Here is a 12,500-nt window from a genome sequence, read left to right as displayed (position 1 = left end):
CACTGTGTGCTGAGTGTGTTTCACTAATTCACGGATTGGGATAAATGCAGAGACCAAATTTCCCTCACGGGATCAAAAGAGTATATATGCTTATACTTATACACTACTCAGGTAAATACATATTTTTAAAGCTCTTATTCTTTTAACCAAGTCACCTCTCTCTCTCTCCCCTCCTCTTTCTCTCCCTTTCTCTCTCTCTCTCCTCTCTTTCAGGTCTTTCCCTGTGTGTCTCAGATCGATGAAGGGCAGTATTTCTGCGAGTCCACTAATACAGCTGGACCTCCCCAACGATCTGTTGCCACCAAGATGGCCGTCTGTGAGTGCCGTGCTAGTGACCATAGATATATAATAAAGATCCGTTGTACTATTGACCATAGATATATATAATAAAGATCTGTTGCCACCAAGATGGCCGTCTGTGAGTGCCGTACTAGTGACCATAGATATATTAGTATTATACTAAAGGCTAGATGTCTCGTCCGCACTGCTGGCCAATGGAGGTCGACGTCCGCACCTCGTGGCCATCTTGCCACAGTCAGCTTGCTAACTCATAACATTGTGTTTCAATGGTCCACTGTAATGACAGGTAGTGACCTGAAGGTGTCATTGTTATAGCCTGGGGGCATTGTTCTATGGCAAGCCGATTGAGCATTTATTCAGATATCTTGATATCAGGCATAATTGTCATGTACATGCAAGCCATTTCTGCCCACTAGTTAACTAGTGACAGCCAAAATGCCCACTAGTTAACTAGTAAGGCCCAAATTATCTCTAGTTAACTAGTTCATATGTTTCATATCTTACTAGTTAACTATTAATGCTCAGCATGTTCACTAGTTAACTAGTTGACATCGAAATGTGCACTAGTTAACTAGTTTAAAGACTTCTATATTTTACTAGTCAACTAGTAAGGTACAAAAATATTTACTAGCTGACTACTGAATGTCAAATTCCCACTTGTTAATTTCTATGTAATTTGGCCAGCCGCTTGAGCATTTATTCTGATATCTTGATATCAGGCCAACATGCAAGCCATTTTTGTCAACTAGTTAACTAGTGAGCCATGTTTGTGCACACTAGTTAATTAGTGACAGCATAAATGCCCACTAGTTAACTAGTGAACACATTTTAGCTTAACTAGTTAACTAGTGAGAGCCAGAAATGTCCACTAGTTAACTAGTAAAGGCCAAAATGCATATCAGTCAGCTAGTTGAAGGCTTTTAGGTCTCACTCGTTAACTAGTGACAGCCAAAAATGTGCACATGTTTAGCTAGTGAAGGCAAAACACCTCACTAGTTAACTAGTGACAACTAGTTAACTAGTGAACCATAAATGGCTTACTAGCTAGCTAGATGATGGCAGTAGGCTCACTAGTTAACTAGTTGATGCATCATTTGTCCAAACTAGTTAACTAGTGAGGTCATAAATGTATACTAGTAAACTAGTTCAAGACAAAATTCACACTAGTCAACTAGTGGCGCAGAATTAAAATTAGGAGGCGGAGAACTCTGAAAATTGAGGCTTTCTATTGGCTCCCTATTGCACATGGTTTCAAAAGTAATTAAAAGCTCAAAGATCAAGAAAAAACCTTCATGCACTTCTAAGGAATTGAACCCTGGTCTCCCACGTGATCTCCTGCTGCTTAACCATTTGAGCTAGTCTTGCCACATCAGCAGTGCTATCATCAATGTTTATGTTACTGAAATGTTTTGTTGCTAGGCAACCATATACAAATACCTCCAGTTTTATCGCGATTTTCAGACTAATAACTGAAAAACTAAAGATTGTAGACATTAACTGAACGAAGATTACAGCAATACACCACAACTTTGTCACTAGACATGTTATCAAAACATATTTCATGCTCAAACGATCTTAGTTTATAAAAGTTTGCTCTTAGAACAGCCTGGACGAAGTCAGCCATGTTTTCTAGGTTTCTGAGTCCTAAATGGACCAATCAAAATCCTTGTTCCGCTTTCTTCATTTTGCATGCAAGTGACATTGCACACTAGTTAACTAGTGGCCAATGTTACGTCCCCACTAGTTAACTAGTTGCACAAAATGTCAGCCGTTTGTGTATTTATTCAAATTCCACTAGTTTACTAGTGTGAGGGGCATTTTTCTCCTGCTAGTTCATTATGGACACTGTTTTGTCCTCACTAGCTAACATGTAAGGCTCAAAATGCCCTCTATAAGCTAGTGAAAGGCATTAATAATGCAGATATGCTCACTAGTTAACAAGTAAGCATGTCCTGTTCCATTACTAGTAAACTAGTAAGGCCAAATATGTCAACTAGTTAACTAGTGAAGGCCAATGTGTCACTAGTTAACTAGTAAGAGTACCTTTTGCATTACTAGTGAACTAGATAGCTCCAAAACAGCCACTAGTGTGTGTCTTGTCAGACTAGTTAACTAGTGAGCTGCTTCACTGCCACACATGCAAACTAGTGAGACTTAAATTGTTCCACTAGTTAAAACTAGTGGACAAAAACGGTCAGCTTGTTTGTGTTTTTAGGTGTAACTAGTTAACTAGTGAACAAAATAGTTAATAGCCAATAGAAAGCCTCAATTTCCAGAATTCTCCGCCTTCTAATTTGAATTCTGTGCCACTAGTTGACTAGTATTTTGTCTTGAACTAGTTTACTAGTATACATTTATGACCTCACTAGTTAACTAGTTTAGACAAATGATGCATCAACTAGTTAACTAGTGAGCCTACTGCCATCACCTAGCTAGCTAGTAAGCCATTTATGGTTCACTAGTTAACTAGTGACATTGACCTACTGCAACTAGTTAACTAGTGAGGTGTTTTACCTTCACTAGTAAACATGTGCACATTTTTGGCTGTCACTAGTTAACTAGTGAGACCCAAAAGCCTTCAACTAGCTGACTGGTATGCATTTTGGCCTTTACTAGTTAACTTGTAGACATTTCCGGCTCTCACTAGTTAACTAGTGAAGCTAAAATGTGTTCACTAGTTAACTAGTGAGCCTTTTGGCTCCCACTAGTTAACTAATGTGCATATTTTGGCCCTCACTAGTTAACTAGTTCACACAAACATGGCTCACTAGTTAACTAGTTGACAAAATGGCTTACATGTACATGACAATTATGCCTGATATCAAGATATCAGAATAAATGAGAAAATAATGATGAAAAAATAAATCAGAAAATAATGCTTGCCATATTGTTCTGCCTTTAGTAGAAGAAGAGATGTTACATCAGGTCAAAGATGATTGATTACGAAGATACTTCCTGAGAGGTCATTCCCTGTCCCTGGAAATGTATGCAAATAGGGTAGCAGTAGTACACGCCCCGCATGAGGGGGGACCACTATCCCACATTTATGCAGTGATCGGGCTCCGTTTTTAACATTGAGGTCTATGGCAGAATCCAAGAATTTCCCAGAATTTGTCAAAGCCTTATTTTTCTGAGCAATGGATGCACATTTCGGACACGGTATCATGATCTCCAAACCCTCCTCCCCATTTCAGGAGAATGTTGTAACAGTATGACCCTCCAGTCGGGAGAAAATCAACATTAATGAAGGTGTACACCAAGTTTATTTTGTACTCCGGCTTCTGTCTGGCGTGGAACCGAGGCGTTCAAACGTCAGTCATACGTCAGTGACACACCCCTGTGCAGGCGGGAACTGAACCAGAGCCCGTCTCTGACTGAACTCCACTTTGCCCTCATAGACATGAACTAGGACCACCCATCTTGCTATGCATTCATTATCTTTGATCAGGTACCACAGAGCCCACCAGATAGCTTGCCTGTGACAAGATGGCCGCCGGTGATGCCGTTAGAGACTCCACCATAAGACATCTAGCCTTTATTATGTATATCTATGCTAGTGACTAGACTGCTAGACCCACGTAACAATCTTACATACTAGCACTGCAGTGGTTTTGTTGCTGTTTTAGTGAAGTATATGTGTTTGACTAATCAAGTGAATATATTTGTTTGTTTGCTTGTTTATTTGTTTACTGGTAACAGATGGAGTAAACACTGGAGGCATTGTTGCCGGGGTGATCATCCTTCTGATCCTCTTGGTGTTGCTCATTGTCGGACTGTGGTTCGCTCATCGCAAAGGCTACCTCGCAAGTGAGTTCAGCATGGTGTGCGTGTGTGCGTGCATGTGTGTGCGGGTGTCTTTTTTTTGTGTGGTTTGCTCCTTGCAGAGGTTACCACACAAGTGAGTTCCGTTTGATTTGTGTGTGTGTTTGTTTCTATGGTTACCTCTCCCTCTCTCTTTCTTTCTTTCTTTCTTTCTTTCTTTTATTCTTTCTTTCATTCATTCTTTAATTCTTTCCCTCTCTCTCTCTCCCTCTCTCTCTCTCTCTCTTTCTCTCTACTTACTTACTCACTCACTCACTCTCCTCACTCACAAATACACACTCCAACAAACCCACACCTGTGTGTAACATGTTTGTCTTTGTGTTTTTCCCCAACAGAGGTGAAGGAGCGAGTGTCAGGAAGGTGAGTGTGTGAATGAACGCTATTGCCATAGTAACAAGCTCAACTGCCAGGGAGAGGGAGGGAGAGAGAGAGAGAAGGAAGGGAGGGAGGGAGGAAGGAAGGGAGAGAGAGAAGGGAGAGAGAGAAGGGAGAGAGAGAAGGGAGGGAGAGAAGGGAGGAGAGAGAGAGAGAGGAGGGAGGGAGAGAGAGAAAGAGAGAGAGAGAGAGAGAGAGAAGGGTATCAAGCACCGGGTGCTTACACATCTCAGTAGATGTTGCTATGGTTACGTGGTTACTCCAGTCGTTAGTTTCCAGCATGTTGTGTGTAGGAGCCGTAGCCGTGATTAATTGTCTACGTAAAATCGTATGACTGTGTGCTATGTCTTTATACTAAAAACAATACCCACTAGATTTTGTTTATTTTAATAAAAGATTAATAACACTTGGTTAGATTTCATTTTTAGAGTGTAATCTTGCATTACGATAAAAAAAAATCTAGTTGGTATTGTTTTTAGAATAAAGAGAATTGCATGGCACTTTTTTGTCAGATAATTTTCACTTAATTTCAAAACGTCTTATCAAAACACACTGGCATCCACATTTGCTTGTTTTCTTGATAAGACATCTTAAAATGGGTTAAGCTCCTGTTAAATTCATAATTTTACAAGAAAGTGTTCTATAGGTGTCTTTACAGTAAAAACAATACAAACTAGATTTTTTTTTATCTTATTATAAGATTGATAACACTTGGTTAGACACAGTTTTTGGAGTGTAACAACAATGAATAATACGAATAAAGGAAGCGTCTTCTGTCTCCATAAAATATTAAACGAGTGTTTTTTAATACTAACCAAACATGATACCAAACATTGCTAAGGCAGTAGGGAGTTTCATGCATTATAACCTGTGACTAAATCAATAAAACCGATTATAAATGGATTTGTAGTGAGAGCGTTTGTCTGTCTTCATTTCCCAGCAGCAGGAGGCAGCAGAACTCTGCAGTGTACCGCCCTACGTCAGACTACGGGGATGACGAAGAGGTACAGTCATCTTCATCATCATCAACAGTCATTAAGCATTTGTTCAGTGTTTCCCACAGAATTGAACTCCATGTGTGGTGGTTGGTTTGCAGAATTATCTTGAATACAACAGTTTTTAACAAATTAGCACCGTGTGGTGATGATGCTAACCAGATTCAAGCACAATTTAGGACAACCTGGAAAATCATTGTGTGGTGGTCAATGTTGATATTGTGGTGGGCTGCCACAAATAAGTCAATGTATGGGAAACGCTGTAGTGTACTAGATGTTGTGCAGCCCATAGATGTAGTGTGCTAGATGGTCAATGTATGGGAAACGCTGTAGTGTACTAGATGTTGTGCAGCCCATAGATGTAGTGTGCTAGATGGTCAATGTATGGGAAACGCTGTAGTGTACTAGATGTTGTGCAGCCCATAGATGTAGTGTACTAGATGTTGTGCAGCCCATAGATGTAGTGTACTAGATGTTGTGCAGCCCATAGATGTAGTGTACTAGATGGTCAATGTATGGGAAACGCTGTAGTGTACTAGATGGTCAATGTATGGGAAACACTGTAGTGTACTAGATGGTCAATGTATGGGAAACGCTGTAGTGTACTAGATGTTGTGCAGCCCATAGATGTAGTGTGCTAGATGGTCAATGTATGGGAAACACTGTAGTGTACTAGATGGTCAATGTATGGGAAACACTGTATTGTACTAGATGGTCAATGTATGGGAAACGCTGTAGTGTACTAGATGGTCAATGTATGGGAAACGCTGGTGTTCACTGTTCACTCTACAACTCTCCAGTGGCCCTTTTCCACTCCGGGGTCTAGTTGCATGATTTTGGCTGGACTGGGGGCCGCGGCCCAGACGGCCTCAGGTCGGCCCTGGAGTAGGGCAGGGCTGAACCGAGGACTTTTGGAATGGAATACGATGAAACAATAAAACCGATAAAACAATAAAAAAAAGTTTAAAAACAGACTGGTAGCATTTGTTTAGGGTTGCCTAGCAACATACGTGACACTACTTATTTTTGTCAAGAAAAATGATCTACAGATATATATAAAAAAGAATTAAGGATACAGCTTCTAACAATGTTATGACTTGTTTAAATGTCCCTGTCATTAATTTGACGTTTGCTCGTGGTGTCATTGCTAAGCACTGTTTAGAAGTTTGTAGCATTGTTAGCTAATGTCCCCAATGTTACAGCTTCTTATGGAATCAGAACACCAAGGCCACCAGTGTTTAAGAAAAGCCTTGGGCCTGTCCTAGTCCTTAATGGAAAAGGGCCAAAGGAGTCCTATTTGTCAGTGTCTGTGTTTCAGGGAGGAGTTAGAACATGTATGCACACATTTCAGTCTTGTCCCTAGGAACCATGGTTACGCTTACCTGTGTCTGTGTTTCAGGGGGAGTTTAAGCAGAAGTCCTCCTTTGTGGTGTAGGAACACCATTTCACCTCGCCCTACCTTGAGTGACAATAAGCCATACATCATGGACCAACCCAGGGATACACCACGTACAACCATTGATCACGGACTGACGCATGGATGCTCAGACACGTAGAGATGAGTAGAGTAGAGATGAGTAGAGTAGAGATGAGTAGAGTAGAGTAGAGTAGAGTAGAGTAGAGTAGAGTAGAGATGAGTAGAGATGAGTAGAGATGAGTAGAGATGAGTAGAGATGAGTAGAGTAGAGTAGAGTAGAGTAGAGTAGAGTAGAGTAGAGTAGAGTAGAGCTTTAATGCCCCAGGGGGTCAATTTAGCTCAAAACAGCCTAAAATCAGGCTCATATCAGGGTTAGATCAGGCTCATATCAGGGTAAGATCAGGCTCGTATCAGGTTAATATCAGGGCCAGTGCTATCAGGCTCATATCAGGTTAATATCAGGGCCAGTGCTGTATCAAATCAGGACCTGATCGTGGACATGGAGAGTGAGCTTCAGAGTCACTGTTTTTTTTTTGTTGATAGATATTGTTTTTTTAATGATGGGAACGATAGAAACTTTTGCACTGATATGTTTGTCTTCTGTGGAACTCCTGCCATGTTGTATCAATGATGTGATAGACGCTATGTGGCTTTTTAAAAATATATTTTTAAGCTGTGTTTTTTTAGAGACTCCGATCATTTGTCCCATACCTGCCCGCATCGAAGGTGCAGTTAGTGCTCGTACACATTTTCAAGCCCATAGCATTTTTTGTAACATGCCATCTCCTCACGATCCTCTAACTGCTCAAACAAAAGTTTATTCATTAAAGGTATAGTTAGTAATCTTATGTGATTTCAAGCCCATACAAATGTTCCAAATATTCAGATCCTCTCCTTACAGTCAGGTAGCTGCCCATTCTGTGACAGTTTCTGTTACAAAACATATCTGTAGGCAGCCCAGGCTCTGAAAACTGGAAACAGACAAAGTGGAGGCAGCCTGTCTCCCAAACAAATCTAAATCTTGGAGTTTCTCTGGGATTACTGAAAGGAGGGGTGAGCTACCTCTTTGGTGTGTTTCGTTTGATCCTTGGTTAGAATATAATGTACGTTTTTTTTGGACAAAAGCATCAGATTATAATTATAAACATAAACAGACTTCCTGGGCAATCGCTGACTGTGCCTTTAAGCTTTCAAAATACGGGTGATTTCTGAAGCATTCAGATAGCCTGCTTGCTTGCGAGAGTATAGCTTTTTATATAGTAACATTTACTAAGTAGTTTGTCCCATCACTGGTAGCTGCGCACAAGCTCCCAGCACAGGTTTTGGGTTGCCAGATTTTATGACAAATGGGTCAAAATGTTATGAAGTGATTGATTTGCTGGATGTATTTCATACACAATCTGGCAACGTGGGAAATGTCAGATAAACATACAAAACTAAAGTATCTGTGATCTTCATAATGAAGTGTAATGGTCGTGTAATTGTCCCATATTTGCTCTGTTGAGGGTGGGAGGATGGAAAACGTTGGGGGCAGGTTGGGGGCAGGGCGGGGGCACCTGCTCTTCATTTGAATTAGGACGAGTAGTCCCTGCAGTAGACTGGGGACCGCAGGTAGTGTAGTGTGTAAGGAGCTAGCATGCAGTAGCATGCCATTGTTGCCGGACGCCTTTATTCAAAGCGACTTGCACACAGTACGTCAATTATTTCAAGGGCTTGCCTCCCCGAAAGTGCCTTTCTCAAGGACACAACGATGGAAGCCAGGAATCTAACCCACAAAGCCGTTACTGCATGCAAGCTTTTAAATGATGGGCAAATCTGGCGACAAATGTTTCATGCGTGAACGAAAGCAATTGTGTGGCATGTGGAAGAATTCAAATGACAAAGCAATGTTTCTTCTTAATGCATAATGCTCATGGAATTAATTAGCGTATGGATTTTGGCTTGTTATTGAAGTAACTTAGTTAGGTCCGTCGTACACAGTCATTGACATGAGTATAGAAGACTCCATTTTCAACACTCCATTACTGAGATTCCAGTGTTTTTAATACAACCCTGCACACCACCGCTAAATCTCTTTGGCATCACCCTGCACACCACCGCTAAATCTCTTTGGCATCACCCTGCAGATTTTGATTCAGTTCTATTTGTAACCGCACCGCTCCATAAAATCCATGGTTTATGAAATACTTGTCTGTTGAAAATGATGGTGCCGCTGTGTGTACCGGTAGATAAGTGACAGACTCGCACATGCCGTCACCCATGTGCAATGGGTTTTAGAATTTAGAATTCAGAATTTAGACTTTAGAGTTTGCACTTTGCCCCTCATTGTAGTTGGAACCCCCAACCCCCCCCCCACCACCACCACCACCACACCACTCCACACACACACACACTCCTCTACACTGTGACACTGAGTTAAAAAAAGTACAGAGATGACACAGTTGTGTGTGTGTTTTTAAAGAAATATCTGTTCTGATGTTCTGTTGCTGTGTGTTTGTGTACAGGAGAAAGGTAGTATACACTGGTGTGACTATTTATAGTGAAGCTTTGTAATATATTGCAGCATTATAAACCTGTTATTGTTGTTTTTACAATCAAACAATCAAATAAATTTTCCAACATAATTTTCCTGCACTCTTTTACAACGAGTTCAGATAGCACATTTTAGTCTTAGTTTTACTTTAGTTTTAGTATTTCAGGTTTTATGAGGAATGTCTTCAAGTTACAATGAAAGAGTCAAATCAGATTTATTATTATTATCATTCATTCAAGGTCCTTTTTAATAGGCCAGTGTCTCTAAATAATTCAAACAGAATAGGAGAAAGGTGTACAGCAACCACAGTGCAACAACCCAGCAACTGCTGCAATGTAAAGTAGTGAGTGTACAGCTTGTATAACAGTGTACATTTGCTATATATAGAGAGCACTTTTTCAAATTTAACACTAATACTGATTTAACTTACATTGCTAAGTTCTCTTTATTTAAAGTAAACTACCATAGATATGCATACCATTTCAGCATGCCTGTTTACACTAACTACCATAAATATGCATACCATTTCACGATGCCTGTTTACAATAACTACCATAGATATGCATAACATTTCAGCATGCCTGTTTACAATAACTACCATAGATATGCATAACATTTCACCATGTCTGGCCAGAGACTTTTCTAATGAGGAGACACAGCACTTAAAAAATCCACACCTCCACAGAAATGCGTGGGGTTAGTTTGTAACGCCAATATCCCACCTCTTCCGTGGGAAAACGTCGACATGTGAATACATTGAGCCAATCATGTGCTGTGTTGTGAATAAGAGCCAATCATGTGGTGTGTTGTGAATACATCGTGCCAATCATGTGTTGTGAACTCGCCGCTGGAGCAAGATTGGTGACTTTGGTCTGTCTAACTACCATAGATATGCATAACATTCAATTTGATTAGATTAGATTCAACTTTATTGTCATTGTACATAGTACAAGTACAGACAATGAAATGCTTCTTACCAGAAGAGCAAAAAAGCAGAAAAGTGCAGTATGAACAGTATACACATATAGTGCAGACAGCCGATAACCTGTCTATATTACAGCATTCAGTTTCTGGAGCAGCCGAGACAGGTGAGCAGGTTAAGTCTGTTGTTTTGGCTGCAGTTGCTAGTAGCTTATCTCCCCCGACATAACCCTCTAAGTCCAGTTGTGCTTTACCTTGCAAGAAAGATCAGTCAGTATAAGTATATACTGGAAACTCTTTTGATCCTGTGAGGGAAATTTGGTCTCTGCATTTATCCCAATCCGTGAATTAGTGAAACATACTCAGCACACAGTGAGGTGAAGCACACACTAATCCTGACGCAATGAGTTGCCTGCTACAGCGGCGCTCGGGGAGCAGTGAGGGTTTAGGTGCCTTGCTCAAGGGCACTTCAGCCATTTTTACAGGTCGGGGTTCGAACCGGCAAACCTCTGGTTACAAGTCCTAGGCGCTAACCAGTAGGCCACGGCTGCCCCATAGCATGTATAACACTGTAAATTTGCTATATATAGAGATCACTTTCCAAATCTAACACTAATACTGATTTAACTTATTTAATTTTTTTTTTGATCTCGCTGCTGGACCAAGGTTGGTGTAGTGAAGCCTTGCACATGGGTATTTCTGCCGAAATAGATGCCCGATAAGTGCCCAAAAAGCATTGCAATATGGCCGCCGAGTGGAGGGACTTGCCTAAAAAGACTTTGGTCTGTCTAACTACCATAGATATCCATAACATTCAATTTGATTAGATTAGATTCAACTTTATTATCATTGTACATAATACAAGTACAGACAATGAAATGCTTCTTACCAGAAGAGCAAAAAAGCAGAAAAGTGCAGTATGAACAGTATACACATATAGTGCAGTGTAGACAGTAGTATACAGTTAAGAAAGTGGTTTACAGTAATAAATAATGTACCTTATTAAATATGTAGTTAATAAAATCCTTATAAAAGCAGAATAGATATGGCTAAGCGGTATGAACAATGTATTAGCAACATGTACAGTACAGAGAGGTGTGGTGAAGAATATATAGACCCCCTTGAGGTGAGATGCCAATTTTACCCCCAATCTGACGCCCCAACCTGTTTATACTACGATATATAAATGGGCAATTCCACACAAAACTGTCATGCCCATTACACCAACACAATGCCATGGTACGGTATGATGTGAATGATGATTACTTGAAATCTGAGCATTCACTCTTCTTGGTTGTGGAACTTACATGAAACACTTTTCACATAATCATTCGCATCATACAAATACCATGGCATTTAGTTGGCGTTATGGACGGGACCATTTTGGGTGGAATTGTCCATATGCATAACATTTCACCATGTCCGTCTAACTATCTAACATTACACGGTGTCTGGCTCTACATAATAACCACACATACACCACTTTTAAAATATTTTCCATCTAGAAAATTAACCACACACAGTTTGTTAACAGCTAACAGCTTTATATTACTATTCATTAATGTCACACAGAAAACATGATACATAGGAGCTGTGCATTAAGACTGTTAGATAAACACAAAGAGAGGAAGATAAAAAACAGGTTTCATATGTTATATCAATATGTTATATCAATATGTTATATCAAACAACTATATACTCAAATAACATAACATGTTAAAGAAAATTTAAATGGCATTAAGTAAATCATACTTTTCATTCTTATCTTTAATCTGTAAATAGTATTAGACATAAATGCTGAGCTCCAGGTGTCAATGTTGACAGAAGAGCACCTCTGAAACACCCATCAAATGAGAGAAAACCACCAAGACAATGCCAAACATTGACCAAACATGTCAGGAAATCATAGCAAAATGATGCAAAACATTTTGATTTTTAACTCTTGTCCCTGATGCGATGTGTGTATTTTATAGTCAACAACCAATCATGGAAATAATCTTCAGGAAGCTGGGAAGGAACCGGGAAGAGCTGGAAAGGAATGCCTTGCAGTGTGATTCCTGATTGGTTGCAGAGTTGATTGGCAGGTCACAGAGCCAACCACTGCACCATTAGCTGCAGGGAGAACAGCACCATCGCT

At 40.2% G+C, this 12,500-nt stretch overlaps 4 protein-coding genes across 15 annotated transcripts in view; 2 read left to right on the top strand and 2 right to left on the bottom strand.

Annotated features, from left to right (window-relative positions):
* LOC125297383 (junctional adhesion molecule A-like) overlaps positions 1-7,586 on the top strand; it is a 25,095-nt gene extending 17,509 nt beyond the window's left edge. For 2 of the 3 annotated variants that reach the window (XM_048247740.1, XM_048247739.1), the window contains 5 exons: positions 214-316; positions 4,000-4,107; positions 4,458-4,482; positions 5,438-5,501; positions 6,892-7,586. In XM_048247740.1, coding sequence (XP_048103697.1) covers positions 214-316; positions 4,000-4,107; positions 4,458-4,482; positions 5,438-5,501; positions 6,892-6,927 — 336 coding nt within the window. In that variant the 3' untranslated portion in view covers positions 6,928-7,586. The remainder of the gene's footprint in view (positions 1-213; positions 317-3,999; positions 4,108-4,457; positions 4,483-5,437; positions 5,502-6,891) is intronic. The other variant, XM_048247741.1, reaches the window with a different exon arrangement.
* Positions 1-12,500, bottom strand: part of LOC125297247 (NACHT, LRR and PYD domains-containing protein 12-like) — a gene marked incomplete in the record, with an annotated part of 868,465 nt that overhangs the window by 259,781 nt on the left and 596,184 nt on the right.
* Positions 1-12,500, top strand: part of LOC125297245 (NACHT, LRR and PYD domains-containing protein 12-like) — a 666,703-nt gene that overhangs the window by 198,919 nt on the left and 455,284 nt on the right. The gene's annotated exons all lie outside the window — the stretch shown is intronic.
* The window catches only part of LOC125297287 (mucin-5AC-like), a 59,602-nt gene continuing 58,283 nt past the window's right edge, over positions 11,182-12,500 (bottom strand). For all 3 annotated transcript variants that reach the window (XM_048247570.1, XM_048247569.1, XM_048247568.1), the window contains exon 19: positions 11,182-12,500. This exon is cut by the window's right edge and continues 37 nt beyond it. In XM_048247570.1, coding sequence (XP_048103527.1) covers positions 12,449-12,500 — 52 coding nt within the window. In that variant the 3' untranslated portion in view covers positions 11,182-12,448.

Source organism: Alosa alosa, chromosome 7 (genome assembly GCF_017589495.1).
Source record: "Alosa alosa isolate M-15738 ecotype Scorff River chromosome 7, AALO_Geno_1.1, whole genome shotgun sequence".
NCBI classification, from domain to species: Eukaryota; Metazoa; Chordata; class Actinopteri; order Clupeiformes; family Clupeidae; genus Alosa; species Alosa alosa.
This window is presented reverse-complemented; position numbering and strand designations above follow the sequence as displayed.